General features: G+C 31.7%; 1 protein-coding gene across 2 annotated transcripts; it reads left to right on the top strand.

Moving 5' to 3' along the window:
* Positions 1-261: 261 nt before the first annotated feature.
* Positions 262-15,030, top strand: LOC122518529 (metabotropic glutamate receptor). Of its 2 annotated transcripts, XM_043637509.1 has the most exons (6): positions 262-1,193; positions 1,285-2,495; positions 4,618-5,450; positions 9,473-9,585; positions 10,022-11,153; positions 14,371-15,030. In XM_043637509.1, the coding sequence occupies exons 2-6, from the start codon at positions 1,948-1,950 to the stop codon at positions 14,517-14,519; spliced, it is 2,775 nt and encodes a 924-aa protein (XP_043493444.1). In that variant the 5' UTR covers positions 262-1,193; positions 1,285-1,947; the 3' UTR covers positions 14,520-15,030. The 2 variants fall into 2 exon arrangements, with proteins under 2 accessions (XP_043493444.1, XP_043493445.1); XM_043637510.1 differs by having other exon boundaries at positions 262-2,495; positions 9,473-9,586; positions 10,023-11,153.
* The last annotated feature ends 5,069 nt before the right edge of the window (positions 15,031-20,099 follow it).

The raw sequence follows: 20,099 nt of genomic DNA, 5'->3' as shown, positions 1-20,099 counted from the left end.
GTTTCCTCTCTCGTTGAAGCGAGAATAAGTTTAAGTTAAAAACGAAATTTGCGCGATGAGGGGGTACGCGAGAGGGGGAGCAGGTGGAGTCCGTGGGGGGGAGGAGGATTCGAAGGTGGAGGAAAGTACGCTGAAATAGGAAGTGCCGAAGCGTATCGTGGAAATCCGAATCCATTGCAGCGTGGAGGAGGAGGAGGAGGAGGAGGAGGACGAGGTAAAAGGTGGAAGATAAAAAAGTTGGGGGTAAAAAGGGGGGAAAAGGGGGAGAAAAGAAAGGGATAGATAGATAAAAGATAGCGAAAGAGAAAAATAGGGGAAGCGAAGGAAAGAAGAGAACGCCACTTCGCTGTTACGAGTTTTGCGTCAAAGAAAACGGGTCGGTGTTACTCGAGAAAGCAACACTTTTTCATCCACATATACATATACCTATACACGCGCATACATATATATTTAGGTACTATTTATGTATGTTGTATATAAAGAAGTAGAAAAAGGGATAAAAGAGAAAAAGAAAGCAAAAGAAAAGTTTGAAACGGAAACTAAATTCAAGAGAAACACATTTTCTTGAAGAATCGTAAAGGAATCGTACGATATAGACGGGGTGAGGTGGGTGGGGGGGAGGAGAGGGGCCGAGAACTGACTTTGGATAAAAAGTTCGACGCTCTCCGAAAAAAAAAAAAAAGATTTGATTCCGAAGACTGCTAGGAGGGTTTCGCGAAGTAAAGGAAAGAAGAAGAGAGTGAGTTCTTTTCTTTCGATTCTTCTTTAAGAAGGAAGAAAGAAGAAAGAAGAAGAAGAAGAAGAAGAAGAAGGCAAAGTTCCGGGGAGAACGGAAATGTCGAAGTTGCTTGCAAATTAGACGTCCGGTTTCGTACGAAATATACGAGGATCCTGAAGGAAAGATCTCAAATGCATTTCTTAAATCAACATTTCAATGAAATAAGACAAATTACGAATGATACTCGTCGTATTGTTAATTTGTATCATTAAAAAGGAAAAATTAAATCGTAATTTTAAACGGTGGTTAATAGTTTGAATCAGAATGAAAAATAATTCTACGAGATTTCATAATCGAAATTTGGAATATATTGAATTTGATTAATTAAAAATGAATATTACGAGGAGGTTTGGGATACGCGCAACAATTCCGTCGAATTGAAGTTGATGTGCTTCGAAGAGAAATGTTCGGCAAGGTAATAACATTTTCTATCTTCTACGTTGTTCGTTCTACTCGTTGAACGTATCGGCACCGCATATCCGGCTTTTGGATGAATAATTTTGCAGACAACTTCCGTGCTTTGATTGGAAACTTGGAAATAGCTTAATGCATCCACGACCTAAATAGGCCTCACAGGATAGATCGTATTCGAAGCTTTGCAAGTAACCTGTTTACCGATCTCGATCATCTATCATCGTCGTCGTCATCGATATTTAATAACAATTTGTATTCATTTATTTATATTTCTTATATGAAATGAAAGATACGAAAGGTTCGTCATTAAATTATAATATTTTTTCATAAAAAAAAAGGATACAAGGGAAACAACATTTGAAGGTTTTGCAAAAGAATATGAAAATATTTATGGAATAAAACGAACATAAATTTCGTTTATTTATATTTGTAAACGTTGAAGTGTCTTTGAAGTCACGAAGAAGCCTAGTTGACTATTTTATTCGATCGGAAAGAAAAAAAAGAGTATGTAAAACATACGAAAAGCCTAAATAAATTGAAAGCAACGATAACGAGCCCCTTTAACGAGAAAGATTGAAAATTAAATTATTAAAAGAAAATCAACGAATAAAAAGAATCGATTCGAAAGGACTAATTGATCTGTATGCTAGTAGGAACCAGAAAAAGAAAGAAAAAAAGAAAGAAAAAAAGAAAGAAAAAAGAAAAACAAAAGGAAAAATTAAAGCTTAACGTTAGCTTTGATTTTGCCGATCAAAATGAGACGTTCCTTGTTAAGCAGTGCGATCCTGTTGATGACGCTTCAACAGTTAACATCTATCGGTCATTCTCGACTACACAGCGAAAGGGAATCCGTTTTGATACCGGGCGATATCGTCCTAGGTGGATTATTTCCCGTTCACGAGAAAGGTAGTTCCGCGTGCGGACCGAACGTCTACAATCGCGGGGTTCAAAGGCTCGAGGCAATGCTTTTCGCGGTCGATCAAATCAACAGGGAGAGCAGGATATTGCCGGACATCATGTTGGGTGTACACATCCTGGACACTTGTGGAAGGGACACCTATGCTCTCAATCAGAGTCTACACTTCGTTCGTGCTTCGCTTTCAAACTTGGATATAAGCGTGTTAGAATGTGCTGATAAATCAACACCGAGAGTTAAGAAAACTGCCAGTGCTGGTCCGATCTTTGGTGTCATCGGTGGATCCTACAGTTCCGTGTCGCTTCAGGTTGCCAATCTGTTGCGCTTATTTCACATCCCGCAAATATCACCGGCATCCACGGCCAAGGCTCTTAGCGACAAAACCAGGTTTGTTTTATTTTATTTCTTTATATATGCGGGATGCGAGCGTTTCCATGCCAAATACTTAAGTAGGCATTCGCGAAGGGATTGGATGCTGGACACTGGATATGTCCAATGTTATACTGCATGGGCTTAATATTACAGATTACAGATTATTATTACAGAAATTCATCTTTTTTTTTATTCATCATTAATATCCGACTCTGTTGAGACAAATTCACTTGGAATCTTTTCGTTGGGACAGGGGAAAATGAATGAACGCAATTCAACCTATAGATTTTAATACTAACACGTATATGTATATTAGAAACGATAGTTTTGAGGATATTTCTAAGTAATCTCAAAATTACAATTTTTATCTTTTCCCTGTAGTCGCTTTTAGAAATGGAAAAAAAAAAGAAATAAAAATCGATATAAACTCTCCAACTAATTACGAACAGTTACGTTGTTTCCTTGGCAATTTCAAATAGAAAGAGAGAGAGAGAGAACTACTACTACTATTGCGTAACTAAAATTACCTTCTTCGAGGATTGCGTAAAGCGTCAAGCGTCGTTCGAGCGAAGTTTCTTCTGCGAGAAGAAAACTCGTCTCGACGACGAGGTAGTATCCTTTGAAAAGATCTCGGCAAAGGGTCAGAAAGAAAGCTACGTAGTAAATCAAAGAAAGTTGCATTATAATGTTTCGTTCGAGGTTTAAATTTAAAATTTCATTTGATCTCGATAATACCAACATTTTTCCTTCAATTTTCTTCAATTTTCTTTACATTTAAATGACACAGGATTGTTTTTTTGCGTTGGGCTAATGAACAATAACTGCATATCACAGTTCGGTTATCTTCTGTTTTTTACTTTTATGCTTTGTACCCAATTGGAACATACTTTGTTGTCATTTTCGTTGGTAAGGAAAGCTTAGCAAAGAAAAAAGGGGTGCTTGCTTTTGTAAGTTTCATATTGCTTTCGGTTTCATTAGGTATTCCTTGAAAAAGCTTTATATTCCCAACTTTTCCATTTGTACTCCAACCTTTTTCTGCCTCCAAACGAATATTTATATATATATATACACGTTACTATTATAGTAATATTAAATACTAAGCAGTATAAGAAACAAAAGAAAGAATATTTTCATTAAACCAACCAACATTAACAGTAGTCCAACGAAAATGAATTCACGTTTATCCCGTGTATGTTTCTTTATGTGTATGTGTAAAAAAAATAAAAAAGTTAAAATTTCGCACCTCATTTAGATCACATTATTTCTTTTGTTTCCCTTTAATTTACTTTTATTCTAATACACTTTTATATTTTTTCCATCTAATTTATCACCATTATTATTATTATTTTCTTTTTTTAATATACTTAAAGTAATCTTTTTTGCGATTCATAAAATATGATGGAATAAAGGAGACATTTTCAGGTCTAATAAGCGACCTCGTCAGCAAAAAGAAAGAAAGAAAGAAAGAAAGAAAGAAAAGAAAAGAAAAGAAAAGAAAAGAAAAAAGAAAAAAGGAAACGTTTCTAATGTCGTTACTCCTGACGAAAGAGAAAAAAAAAAAGGGAAAATATAGAAAGAGAGAGAGAGATATTATATCCAGGAAAGGTTTCTTTTTCCCTGTTAGAATCACGAAATTGCTTGCTAACTTGCGTTCTTACAAACGAGACTCCCCTTTTTTTTTCTTTCTTTTTTTTCTTTTTTTCTTTTTTTCTTGGAAAGCGAGAGTATCGTCGTCGTCATTGACGGTGTTGGTGTATATCGATTGGTAGGAATATATCTATTAGGTTCTATCCGTATCCTGCGTAACCCAATTTGTCCCAAGGGTTCGATCATGGACCCTACGATCCCCCCCACCCCCTCCCTACACCTTGCTTTTCTCTTTCTTTCTTTTTCTTGGGAGATACTTCGATGTCGACCCCTCGAGACATCGAACAGAATTGCGCGTGGATCGTCAATATACTTCGCAACACGTGCTGATCATTAAGATGATATATTTTATTTCTATTCTCTCGGGGGGAGGGGGTTAGTATTTTTATTTTTCTCTTCTTCTTCTTCTCATCTTTCTTTTTTTTGTTGCCTAACCCCTAAAAACGAATCGTCGATACGCATAACGCATAATTGTTTTGTATCTGTACAGGTTCGATTACTTTGCAAGGACAGTACCACCGGATACATTCCAATCGATAGCATTGGTCGATGTCGTGAAAAGCGCTAATTGGTCTTACGTGTCGACCGTTTATTCCGAGGGTAGTTATGGGGAACACGGGATCGAAGTGTTCACTCGCGAAGCGATCGAAAGAAACGTTTGCATAGCTGCTGCAGTTAAAGTACCGAGCGCAGCGAACGATCAAATATTCGACGATATCATTCAAAGATTAATCAAAAAATCTAACGCGAGAGCCGTCGTACTTTTCACCCGCGCCGAAGACGCCCGAGGAATTCTCGAAGCAACCAGAAGATCGAATCTAAGTCAACCGTTTCAATGGTTGGCCAGCGATGGTTGGGGCAGACAATTGAAATTGGTCGAAGGATTGGAAGACGAGGCGGAAGGTGCCATTACGGTCGAACTCCAATCCAAAAATATTCCACAATTCGACGAATACATGGCGTCCTTGACGCCGGAAAACAATTACAGGAATCCATGGTTCAACGAGTATTGGGAAGAAGTTTTCGGTTGCGTTTTAAATGAAAACACCAAAACGCGAGATCCAATTGTCCATACTACGATGCCACCACCGACCAATGGCGTTAGGAAAATTTGCAATCCCGAGCTTAGATTGACGACTAGCAGGGGATACGAACAAGAATCTAAAGTGCAATTCGTCGTTGATGCCGTTTACGCGTTTGGAATTGCCCTTCACAATCTTCAACGTGATCTTTGCGGTGAGAATCAAGGATTGTGTCCTGCGATGACCAATTACGATCGCGGTGCATTCTACAGGGATTATCTTTTGAACGTTTCCTTCATAGGTAAGCTCGATATTTTGATATTATTATTATTATTTGATTTTATATATACCTAGTTCTATTTTATTATTCGAACGAATGGGTCGGGTCTTGATCGTCGTACAGCACCATTTTGCGGTTACTCTCCCTCTTTTTTTTCTTCTTCTTCTTCTACTAACCAAACATATTATCGTCTTTTATATATTCAAATGCTATTAAACGATCGTTCGTTTCACAACGTAAATCAATTTTATATCTTGCTATTATGAGAACGAGAAAAGCAATAACTATTCGGTTAATATGCAATAAACCGAACACGATGGTTAAATTAAAGCCATCAATTTGTTTGAATTTATACAAATGGACAGGAATGTTAAGAATAAAAGGATCATTAAGAGATTAACTATTTTATCATCGATCATTTGTTTATTTAATTCGTACGAATAATTTAATTGGGGATAATCGGTTAATTGAAAAATCTAATTTTCTTTTTTAATAGATGAAAATTCTATTGATGAATAAATTTCGTAGGACAGTTCGCATATTTATACGAAAAATGTTGCGAAAGTTTAGTCGAAAGTTCGACGAAGGGAAGAAAGCGCGCGAACGCGCGGCTGAGTTATTCGATTTAAAATAAAAGTGTCCGAATATTTTTACGACTGACTGAATATCAGAGAAAAATGCGAGGACGACTTCTTATCGATCGATCGGAAACATTTACTTCGACCGAAATAACCTTCTTTTTCTTTTTCTTTTTTTCTTTCTCTATTTTATTGAATTTTTTTATTTATCTCATAGATAAACTATGATAGTCATAAATGACTTATGATTTGCATTTAATTTACAATTTTTTGGTTTTAACATTATGTTTGTTGCTTTGAGCCAATATTACTATACTATTATACTACTATTATACAACCAGTATACTTTTATCTACTTTCATCGAGTTACTATTATTGTAATGATAAGTTTAATAATAATTACATAATTTTAATTTCTTTTTTGTTTCACCTATATATTGTATTACACTGCAATTAATGGCCTTTAGGGAGAAAATTAATACAATAATAAATTAATAAATTATAATAAATTAAAAAATAAATTAAAAAATAAATTAATAAATTAATAAATTAATAAATTATTTATACGTACATTTATTTATCTTCTTTACCAATAAAATGAGATTTCAATCGAGGAACAAAGTTTTAAATAAAATCGAAATATCGTCGTAAATAAATTTCGTCGATAAAATGTCGAATTAAATGTTACATTGAATTTAGCGTAATTTACAACACGATAATAATAACAATAATAATAATAATAATAACAAATGACTGTAATAATATATATAATATAACAACGGATAGATATTTGTCGCGCAAAATTACTGGTAACACTTGCCTCGTAAGATGGATCGATCGATGAGTCGCGTGTTTTAAAAAAAGAAACAAACGTTCTCGTTCCGCAATACTAATCGATCATATCCTTGGACGTAGTTACTCGTTAAAGGAAATACATAGTTATCTGCGAATGGAAATCGTTCCCCCATAAGGAATGGAATTTATGTTGGATATATATCGTTAAGGTATAAAAGCGGTATGGTTAAGGACGAGTTGGATTTTCAAAAGAAAGAAAGAAAGAAAGAAAACATTTTATATCGAGGTCAAAACTTTTGATGGATGGTCGCGACGACGCATTGAAATATTCGCGACACGTGTGTTCTTCAAATATTTTGCTTTTTTTTTTTACCTTCAGATATACATAGGTAGGTGGTGGGTGGTTGTTGGGCTTAATGGGGGAAATAGGATTATCAATATTGGATTCGATAATCGTTTGGAGTAAGTGTTTAGTGAAAAAAAAAAGAAGGAAAAAAGAAAACAAAAGTTGATCCAAGAAAACAACGATTAGATATTTTATCCGATATTATGATAATCTATTTGCGTAGAATTTTCAGTAAAAAAATCAAGTAAAAAAAGAAAAATAGAAGATAACGTACTACGATAAACGTGGGCGAAACTTGGAATCGTTTACAGTAGAAGAAAATGATATAGTTGGCAAGGTTTAGGTGATTTTTCGATAATTTATTAGTTGATTTAATGCGTTTGGAAAAAGATTATATAGATTATATAGATATATTATTAAACGTAATATCTCGAATTGGATCGGACTCATCCGTGGGCACGTATACATACCAACTATCGATTCGTGTCACGAACGTATAATACACGCGACGATATCGCACGAAATGCGCAAGAGATAATGGCTCTCGCGTTTATTCCTCGCCGAGCTGCGTTTTTAGGCTATCGTCAAAACCTAGAACACGTCGAGTCAAATATTAAGGTCACGTCGGTGGAGGTACTTTCGGTGATAAAGGGAATACGATCCTTCTCCGCGGACTCACTTTTCTTTGATCTTTTTCTTGTTTTTTTTCCTCTCTCTTTTCTCTCTTTCCCAATTCGATAGCTTTGCGTAGAAATTCGTATTATTATTTAAACTTCAATAGCAGTGATATCTCCTTCGCATAAATGGATTTTCTTAATGTTCGTTGGGTATATTTCTTTCTATTTTAAGTATGTACAATTGTCACAAAGGGAACGAACTATCAAATATTTTCATCTTTTTTAGTATTCAGGTTACGAATAAATCTTAAATAGACAATTTTCTTTTAGCTTCTACATTTTTTCCTCTTCCACTACTAGACTTTTTTCGTTTGAATAAAAATAGTTTACGAGAAAGTTATATTTTGCGAGGGATACATCGAAATAATTCTAATTTATCGAGTACTTCGATGGATCTTAAAATCTTTTTAGTAGAAAATACTTTTCTAAAAATCTGTAATATGTTTTTAAAAGAAATACAAATTTATGTTCAACGATTAGGGAAGAGGACATATGATCGTATAAATTTTTCTTTTTTTATTTTAACGTACCGAAACAACTATTTACTATACTCGAAGTAACATTCAAATAATCATGGCCGATATTTTGAAACACCCAGTATATATAGACCTAAGTACGTACATGTAATTCAGCCAATCATTTCATACCGATTAATTAGTAAGCGGCGATTTACTTTGACTCCCATAGCGTGACTCGCTCACTCTATTATATTAGCTTCACGAGTAATACAATAGAACGAGGAAATTGCGTTACGCGATGTCCGTCTATTTAGGTCACCGAACGAGAAGATCTATCTCCGCGATATTTTCGGATATAAAGAAATACTTTATGAACCATCCAAGAAGACGATGATCAGGTTTCTGATTTACCTTCCGCGTGTTTCCTTTTATCTTTTTTATAAAAACACAATTTCTCTATATTTTTTTTTTTTAATCTCAACATCGTACACGAGTTTTAGTAACACGCGTTTTATGATTTTACCATTTCTATGAATATTATTTAATAAAATTGTGTATTTAAAGAAAAGAAAAAACGCAGACAATTATACGTTTATTTTTGTATTTTTATTTTTATATTGTTTCGAGAAAATATTAATTGACATTTTTATATTCCAAGATTTTGTTCAGAGTGTAGCATAATTATATTGGAATAATTCGTAATAATTAATTTTAATGTGTTATATATAATTTTGTTTATTCGAATATAAGAAAATATTCTTTTCTTTTTATTTTTTCCTTTTTCATGTAGTTCGTTAGAAAATTAATTGGATAATTCTAATAACTTAGAATATTAATATAGAATAGTTTATGGCGATACAAATCATATACATTTTATGCAATATCATTATTTTTCTATAGACATTAAAAAAAACTGAGTTCTACGAAATTGATAAGGTTTCCAGGTCATAATATTCTTAATGAAAGGTTTAAATGAAATTTTATTTCTTTTGTTCGTACTTTCCTTCTTTCCCCTCTTCCTCCTTTTTTTTATTATTATTATTATTATTATTATCTTTTTTCTCGAAGCGACAAGAAAATGACGTGAAAAAGAACGCATTATTTGAATGATATCAAGTACACCATGCATTTGTTTCATGGGCCAAGCAGCAGCCTCGAGGGTATTCAGATTTTCAGTTATATTTTCTAGACTCAGCTGGCAGCGAGGTGAAATTCGACGAACACGGTGACGGCCTGGCAAGATACGAGATTCTCAATTTTCGAAAATCGAATCTCAGCGGTACCGATGGCTATCACTATCGGGCAAGTAAAAAAATGCTAAGAAGAAAAGAAAGAAAGAAGAAAGAAACAAAAGAAATTAAAAAAGTTTTTCTCTTATAGTCGAACTTTGTTCGTTTCTTCCTTCCTTCCTTTATTCCCTTTACAATTAATTAACATTCGTGAAAATTCGCGAGGAATGAGAAGTGCCGTTCGTAGATCCTACGTTTAATTCCTTTTCTTCGAATTACTTTTGTAAAAGTTTGCATTCGAACCTAGGCGAAAGCTATCATCCATCCCTCTCTTTCTCTTTCTTATTGTTTCCGTTTGAAACTTTCAAGGAATTGTTTCTTGGTCTTCTTTATTTTTGTTATTAAATAAATTTGATATCTATAAATGATAATTATATTATAATATAAATTCCATGCGTGAAAAGAGAGAGAAAGAGAGATGGATTAAATAAAAATAAGAAAGATTTCAGGTGGTTGGAAAATGGTACAACTCGTTGGATATTCAGACGGACGAATTGGTTTGGGCACGAGGAACGAAAGACATACCAATTTCAGCGTGTTCTTTACCCTGCGAGCCAGGTATGATAAAGAAGCAACAGGGTGACACTTGTTGCTGGGTGTGCGATCAGTGCGAAGAGTACGAGTTTGTATACAACGAGTACACCTGCATGGATTGCGGGCCAGGGTCGTGGCCTCACGCGGATAAAAGGGGTTGCTATCATTTACCGGTGAAGCATATCAAGTGGAGCAGTGCTTTCGCGATAGCACCGGCAGTGATCTCGTGTCTGGGTATAGCAGCGACCTTAGCAGTGGCGTGTCTTCTCTTTCAACACAGGGACACTCCAGTGGTTCGAGCATCGGGACGAGAATTGACCGTGGTACTTTTGGCCGGTGTTTTGGTCTGTTATTTGAATACCTTTTTATTATTGGTAAGGCCGACCACGGTTACTTGTGTATTGCAAAGGTTCGGTGTCGGGGTGAGTTTTAGCGCGGTGTACGGTGCACTTTTAACGAAAACCAATCGAATAGCCAGGATATTCGATGCAGCATCGAGATCGGCCGTCAGACCACGTTACATCAGCCCAACCTCCCAAGTTTGCATAGCAGCAGCCTTGATAGCCTTCCAGATCGTTCTTACTCTTATCTGGATGGTCGTCGAACCACCGGGTACTCGATATTATTATCCCGATCGCAAACAAGTCATATTGAAGTGCAACATACAAGACATGAGCTTTCTATTCTCTCAGCTTTACAATGCGATATTGATTCTCGTTTCTACCGTGTACGCCGTTAAAACGCGAAAAATACCGGAAAACTTTAACGAAAGTAAATTCATCGGTTTCACGATGTACACCACCTGCATTATCTGGCTCGGTTTCGTACCGATTTATTTTGGAACTGGAAACGCACACGAAACACAAATCACAACTCTATGCGTCGCGATAAGTTTAAGCGCGTCTGTTACCCTAGTATGTCTTTATGCTCCTAAAGTTTATATAATCGTCTTCCAACCGGATAAAAATATACGTGGAAAGATTTGCATCAAGAGCAACACTTTGAGGAAACAAGGTAGCAGTGCCGGTACATCGTCGGTTACGAAATGTGAGTATATATCAACTTACATATGTATCGTTTATGTTCCATCAAATATTATTCATTACTTTTCTATCTTTTTTTATTTTTTTTTTTTCATGGAAAAATTACTTTTTTTCATTTACACTAGATTCTCGTAGAACATTTTAATAATCGTAGACATTTTTATATTGTAAAATATTCAAAATATTGCTACTATTGTTTTCGTATAACGTAACTTCTCGTATAATTCGTTATATTATAATAAGATGCTTGAATTTTCGATATTTACAAATGAAATTTGCATTAATTATATGCACTTCTCGTCTTTATCAAAATATTACAAATGTTAATCAGTTAGTTTTGACCGAACGTAAACGATATGTTATTTTGCATTTCATTTCATTTAATTTAATTTCATTTCATTTCATTTCATTTCATTTCATTTCAATTGATTCGTTGTTCGCAACTACTTTAAATTTGATATTACTCGATTTCTATTAGATTCGATTGAATTTTCCACCTTTTATTTCTATTTCGTTATCTCGAATTAGACGCGTCGACGCTGTCCAACATCCTTTCTCGTTATTCGAGATCGTAATATACGATAAAAAACGATTTTAGGTCAATCGATCGTCTATCTTCAGCGAGCTTAACCTTTTATTATTCCGATCGTTCAATTTAACGAAGTGCATCGACGTTTACAACATACTAGTAAACTCTGGCTCTTTTTCTTCCTCTCTCTCTCTCTCTCTTATGTGAATCCAAGGATAATTATAAACCCTCCACGACCTCTTCCTCCTCCTCCTTCTCCTTCAATCTTGTTTCATCACGATAATACCTCTCGGTTTGTCTACCATATATCGAGAGAATTTTCCTTTTATTATTTAATTCAATCTACACGTAGGAATAAATAATTTACATACATGTAATAAGTGAACTCGAATGGATCGTTTATTTTGAAAATAGTGTAAGTCTAATTTCCGTTGTTTCGAGAAAATTAAAGGTTCGCATATTGGTTTCATTGAAAAATATTCGTTAATTTTAATAATTGGACCGTTTATTTTGAAAGTGGTGTAAGTTTCTCTTGTCTCGAGAAAATTAAATGTTAATATATCTATTGTCTGTTAATTTCGTTTACCAATCAATTTTAAATTGTACAAAACATGGAAATTTGATAAGAAATTAAACGCAGACTAGTTATACATACAAAATTTACATTAAATTAAACATGAATTATGCGATATCTAATTTTTTTTTTCAAAGATGAACTGACACCACTTTCAAAATAAACGGTCCATTATTATTAAGTTTGACAAGGTTTCCATTATAATTTATCGATATGCAATTTGATTAATTAATACATTTACTTTTAGGCTAATTTAATTCAAAATAATGTATATTTACATACTGCAAATGGATTTACTTACACTACTTTCAGAATTAGACAATTTTTTAAAATTCAATTTTTTCAATTTTAATTTTAATTTCAATTTTGAAAAATCAAATATAATTCTTCAAATACATATCTCATCATATTTTAATCCAATTTTGTTTAACGACGAAACATCATCCTAGGTATTCGCTATGTTAAAAACGTTAAAAAAAAAGAAAAGAAGAAAAAAGAAAAATAAAAAAAGGACAAATGATAATCTTAATGCCTCGCTACGACGACGCACGGTTTTGTCAATAAAAGCGTGACCCATTTTTTATGTTACTGCTATAGTCCACACGTTTTTATCCACCCACTTTCCCCTTTTCTCCCACTCCCTTTCTCGCCCACCTTCCCTCCACCCGTCGAGACGAATCTAGCGCTTTTTTTCTTTCTTTTTTTTTTTTTTTAATCAAAAACTTTACCAAAGTTCAATCTTTCCGTTTCTCGATTCGTTTACTTCGATCTAACTTTTTCCGATTAATATTTCGTGAATATGAATTCTCTTATATTTTCGGTGCTGGGACAAGGGGGAGGGAGAGGGGGAGGGGACGGATGTTTAATTTTATTTACGATAAAAATAATTAATAATAATTTTGACAAATATATATATATATATATGGTGTATAATTAATAATGGGTGTATAATTTGTAAAGCGAAGACAATGGGAAGCAAAAAAATTAGTCGTACGAGCTACGAATTACGATGAGAGAGAAACGATAATGAGAATACTGGGCAGTATGCCAAAACGCTTTGTAACTGGCACTCTTCAATTAGACTGTACAGAATATTAGCTCTATCTCTGTCTCTCTTGTACTATTTACACGTAAGTTTAAATGTATGTACGCATATATATGTATATGTGTATATGCATGTACATTTAAATGTATTACTTGGTCAGCTCGTATATTATCATGATCGCATTCTATGCATTCCATTTCATATTCCGATGTTGAAATTCTTCGTTGAAACGAAATTTTTCGCAACGTTTACGAGTTTCATAATTTTAGTTGAAAAGAAAATGATGAGGAGGAGGAGGAGGAGGAGGAATGAATCTATTGGACAAATCAAGATCTTGTCGAGTTTGTTAAAAAAAAAAAACATATAATAATATGTATAATAATTATCTTAATATCGTTGCGATTAACAAATGAATCTATTGGACGAATCAAAATCTTGTTGAGTTCGTTTAGAGAGAGAGAGAGAGAGAAAGAGAGAGGATTTCCATCTAATATTATTCTCTCTTCATCATAAATTTCATGAATATTTATTAGAAATTCTAATGACTTTATAAGTGAAAGGCAATTTAATACTGTCCGAGTATTATCTTGTAAGATTGAAATTACTTGATCAAAGCTACATTATGCGCATTAATAAATATACCTAATGGATCATTCAAATTCAATTTTCAACTAATCTATATAAATAATAATAGAAAAAGGTTTGGAATATATATATATATATATATTGTTTAATAATTGAATTAAAATTAAAACAAAAATATTATATATTATATATTATATTTTATATAAATATTAATAAATGAAAGTAATGAAAAATCTAAATAATGATTTAAATAAGGATTCAATGCCCACATAAATTTGATTAACTGAAAATAAAAAAATAAACTGATCCTTTGAATCTTAATAATTATTGTTTATATAATTAAAATAAATTATTAAAATGATTAAACATAAGATCACACTAAATGAAAATAATTATATATATATATATATACGTGTATATGTAATTGTATTTATTGGAAAATATAAATAAAAAAAAATCAATATTATCAAAGAAATTTGGTGTTTCAGATACTGCCTGCGAATTAGTAAGCGAAAGTATGCCCTTGCAAAGTGCACTAACAGCAGCTGTACATACTTCAGTTGGTGTAACGGAAGTTTCTCTAGCACCGAACTCGTCTAATCTGCCAACTAATAACGAACAGGTGGCACAATTATAAATAAATCGACTAGCCAATTCCTTCTACCTACGAAAATAATCTATAATACGTATGTGTGCGTGTATGTGTGTGTTGTGTGTTTGCGCGTGTATCGATATATGTCACCTTCGATATGTTCGATTAATTTTGAAGGCACGTTTCGCGACCAAGTGATCGATGTGTTTCAAAAAAAACTCAACAATATTCCAACGTAAATTAATTTGAATAAAAAGACTATGGAAGAAAAAAGAAAAAAAAGGAAAAAAACTTTACGAGACACTGTGTGAAGAGTTCTATTTAAAAAAAAATATTAGAAAAACCATTTTCAAAGATAAAAATATCAATCGATGTTATCTTAAATCGTGAATTATTTAAGTACAAAGTATTTCATAATATAAATAATATTTCGATTGGGTGTGTGTGTATGTGTGTATGCGTGTGTGCCGTTTCATTACAAATACTATTATCTTAATGGAGTTATGATATTATTAACACAATAATTTGCGTAATCGATTAAACTTTGAACAGATAACATTCGTACGAATGCTTTCTCGTATTTTGCGTCCTGAATTTTCATCACTATTGCTACACTTATCATCCTATTAAATACAAAACACCGTGTATATATATATATATATATATATTACATATATATATACATAATAATATATAATATATATAAAAATCACATAAAAATCATCGAGATCAATCAACCATGATCATTGTTGTCGTTATTGTTACTGTTATATATACTTATGTATGTATATAAATACGTATATACGTATGTATAAAAAAAAAGAATAGATCCATGTATATCTACACGTATATAAATAAATAAATAAATAAATAAAAAAAAATGAAATAAAAAAACAAGTGTGCATATTACAAAAAAAAAAACTCATAGATAAGGTTGAACTAAAAAGAAATAAAAAAAAAAGTCGAATTATTACGCATAAATAAATAAACACATACAACAAATAATCGAATGAAGTCATTTAAATTAGCAAATTTTCTTTACAAGTATGTATAAGTAAACGATATTATTATAATAATAATAATAATAATAATAATATTAACACACACAAACGAAATATCGTGGATGTTTCCTTTTATTATGAAAAGAAAAAAGAAAAAGAAATCTTTGAAATGAAAAGTTTTATGAAGCATGTAGTATATCTGCATATTATCAAATAAATTCTAATTCTCGAGATACTTTTTCTTAAAATTATCGGAAAAGGACAATGAACAAATATTCTGATATAGTAAAGTGAGAAAAGTAAAAGTAAAAGTGGTGTGAAAGTTCCTTTTTTCGTCATTCATTCGAATGTTATCGAATTTGCGATATGTTAGCAAATATTTCAAACATATATATATATATACTTAAATATTTAAATAATAATCTTGTAAGAAAAATATTTATTTATATTTATTTGTATATTTATTTATTTATTTGTAATTGTTTGTTAAATCATAATATTGCCCAATGTGTAATATATTATACTTGAAAAAAGAAAAATGAATAATAACAAGAGTTATTGAAAGAAAACGAGCAATACAGAAGAAGATAATGAACAAACAAAAAATATATAATCATTTTTAAAGTAAGAATCAATAAATCTTTCTTTTCGAGAATGATTATTTTGTTTGTAAGCATGAATATTAAAATCTATTTCGCGTATATTCATCGAAATGAATTTGGAACAAGTTTGCTAATGAAGAATGCGTCTGTGTTTATTCGTTCCTTTCTGTTTTATTTTTTTTAACGCAAAATCTTATCGCATAATCAACCTAATTGATTTCAACGCTGCTATTTCTGTGTATTGAAAATTTTGCGATCTTGTCAAATAAAAGAAACGCAACCAAAACAAAAACAGAAAAAAAAGAAAGAAGAAAATAAAATGAAGAATTAATAATACAATTACTTGCGTGTTCGATCGAGTATCCCCGCACAATGAAGGTAAATAATTAACAAATTATTTATTATATACATTCCAACCTTAAAAGATACGGGTGAGTATTCGGCAGAGATGAAATTGAAAATAATGAAATTGATTCATTCAAAATCTATACAAAAATTAACGCGTTTTATTATGTACGTGTTACGTTGATATTATTACAGTTTCTCCTAATAGTAATAGTATATATATTTATTTTTCATTATTAATAATAATATATAAATATTATATATTATAATATTATAATAATATTATAAAAATATAAATAATTTATTAATAATTATAAAATATAAATATTTTATTACAAATATTTTGTTGCTTATAAAATCAATAAAATTTATTCGAAATTAGATCAAAAATTAGAAATTAAAGTATAAGAAACCGATAAACAAACGCATTCATTTTATCACATGCAGCAAAAAATGTAAATGATAAAATTGTAGAAAAAAACAAAAAAGAAAAGAAAAAAACAAGTTGATCGGTAAATGCATTATCTAATGGCTCGTCTCTTCAACGTCGTCGTTGGTCGTCGTCGTTGGTCGTCGTCGTTGGTCGTTGTCATCATCGTCTATGTCGACGTCAAATGGAAGAAAGGAAGGAAAATCGTTATCGCCGAGCGTCTTCTTAAATAGATTTCACGTCGGCGAGAATAAACGCGTCATTTCCTGACTATCGAAGAGAGGGGGAGTTTAGTATTCGCCATGTTCGACGTAAGTTTATGTATGGTCAAACATTTCAATATTTATGATTTAAACACAGTGGTGCTCATGAAATAGTTCAATCATTATCGATCGATCGATCAGCATTATGAACAAAAAATCCTCACGTAAAGAATATTATTTTCTTTCATTTGTAAATAATCTTTTTATCAACATTTAGATAACTCAATGAAAATCTAAATTTAACAATTTTATCTATAAATTCAAATTATAATTTAAATTATATTGAATACATTAAATTTTAATCCTAAATTTAATAAATTTATTCATAAAGTCGTTATATTTTTTAAATAAAAAAAAATAATATTGATTATTATTATTATTGTTATTATTTATAAACAATGATACTCGAATAAAATTGAAAATATTCTTTTTTTATTTTAATATTAAAATATTTCGTTTATTTTTTAAACACAATCGATCAATGATGTACTAAACGTATATGTCGAAAAGTTAATGATATTCATTAATAATCTTAAAAGCACCGAAAAACATAGATTTTTCTTATCTTTACGCAATATACTTTGAGTTGAGCGATAATAACAAGTTAATTCTCAAGGCAATTCGTTCATTCTAAACATCAGTCGTTCCAAAACGTTTCTACGATTCTCATCGGAGGCGCTTTGTCGTAGAACTTCTTGTCTCTTTCGATATTTCTTTTTCTTTCAAAATTATTTAAACTCATTTAAAACAGCAATGGCTTTCATTCTACGTCTCGGTTCTTCTATTTTACGATTGGTAAAGTATAATATTGACGTTTCTAATTCATCATTGCAAGTGACGAAGCCAAACGTGCGTGTATGTATGTGTATACGTGTCAAAAAAAAAGAGTGAAAGGAAAAGTTTAACCAAGGGATGGTAAGGTAGGCCTTACACCGATTTTTTATCAAATTTTGCACCTTTGCAATAGTTAATGGGAATATTTATTATGCTATTAAACGTGGTGTATATACTCACCGCTTGTGAAACAACGCGGATGGAAATATCACACAGATTTCTATTCCTATTGCTGTAGTAGTGTATTAGTTTATGATTAGTGAAAATATGTGTGTCCCTGCTGTCGCTGATATCTATATCTTATCTCGACAGAGAAAAGTATGTTTTCCTACTTGTTCTTAAAGTGAAATAAGCTTAAAGAAATTCTTTTCTTTTTCTTTTTTTCTAGAGAGTATATAATATTAATTTTATCAAAAATAAAAATAGAAAAAAAGGTGAATTTTTACAAATATTTAGAGCTATATTTGTTATAGAATTTCAAATAATGTATATGTCATATATAGTTTTTATGTGTGCCTTCAGAAATGCCATTATACATATATATTTTTAAAAGTAGCAATTATGGGAGCTCAAGTAGAAGAAAATCAAAACGAGTAGAAGATAAATCCAACGATGATCACCTGTAACAAAAAGCAAACTATATTAGTCATACAGTCAAGTGATACAATAGCCTGACATATAAGTGGTCCAATTCGCAGATGCACTTTTCAATTGAATCCTTTATTTACTTTTTATCAAATCTCTAATTACCGTTGCAATAAAATTAAATTTAAACGCGTGATTTTACATTTATATAAAATAAATAAAAATAAAGAAATAGGAAAAATAAGAATACTAAGTTACTAAAAAAAATAATATCTGATAATTATTATGAGAGAAATACTTTAAAACTGCATTATATAGAAAAGAAAAATTGCAAATTTAATAAAATACGATCAAAGTGAAAAATTTTAAAGACAAAACAAGAAAAGAGAAATTACTGTAATATTTACCAAACGCTATTTAAGCTTCAAAATTTAATAATACAAAAATTTTAATATTTCTGATTCTAACTAAACACATATGCATCATTTGGACGATATGGCACACAGATTAGATGTGCCAAGGAGATGGAATGGTCCATCATCTCCAATTACAATTACAAATTAATGACGAGCAAATAAATAATACATAGAATATAAAATATGACTAAAGAGCTATTTCGAAAAGTTCGAACTTATTGTTAAACCTTTGAAAATAACTTAATAGTCTATGTAGTTGCCCTCTTCAGCCACAATTAAGTGGGGGCCTCTTCGGCCTTAGCCTCTTCTTTCTTCATCCCTGAAAACTGCATTGGACATTTTCAACGTGCAAGAAAGATAAGATATCTCATATCTTTTTTTGCAAATTAACTTTTATTTCGTTATGATTCTAATATGGAATTATGAAAAAATTAATTTATATTTAATGTTAATTATATTCAAGCTCGTATAACCATGGATGAACTTAGAGTTCATTGCATAATATTACACGAGCACAATTAATCAAACGTCCAAGCAGATAATTTCCCTCGATGACCTAATAACACGTCGCACTTTTAATATCAAATAACAAAATTCAATAGAAATTTAATAATGCAACAAATGTAATGCATTTTCTTGCAATATTTTCATTTCATTCATTTGTTATATTGAACTATATCAATATTTTTCATTACAAGAGAAAATCGCTATTGTGCGAAGTGCTATATATTACTTAAAATTAAGTATCAAATTCATCAAAGGCTTTGCCAATTTGATTCGACTCTATCTCGTTCGAGATAGAATCGAAAAGAAATGAATCTTCCAAATGGTTGCAAATGCCTCTATAAATTATGATACATACTAAAGATTACAGAAGAGTCACAAAAAGAATTACAAAACAAGCATAATAGAATGAGATGATAAATTTTGCAACAATTCTGTATAAACCAGGAGGCGGAATTTCCACTCCGGAGTGAAAGTAAGCCTAGTGCCTTTCCTGGGTCCTACCTACTTAAAATTAAAGTTTTCACATTCGCTCAAAGAAGTATGCTACCTGTCTGCCAATTACCCGTATTTAAAAAGAGCAAATACACATACGTACCCACCCACCCACTCCACGATTCTCTCACATACCACCAGGGTGCAAAA

This window comes from Polistes fuscatus, unplaced genomic scaffold, assembly GCF_010416935.1.
Source record: "Polistes fuscatus isolate 324 unplaced genomic scaffold, CU_Pfus_HIC Scaffold25, whole genome shotgun sequence".
Taxonomy (NCBI): domain Eukaryota; kingdom Metazoa; phylum Arthropoda; class Insecta; order Hymenoptera; family Vespidae; genus Polistes; species Polistes fuscatus.
This window is presented reverse-complemented; position numbering and strand designations above follow the sequence as displayed.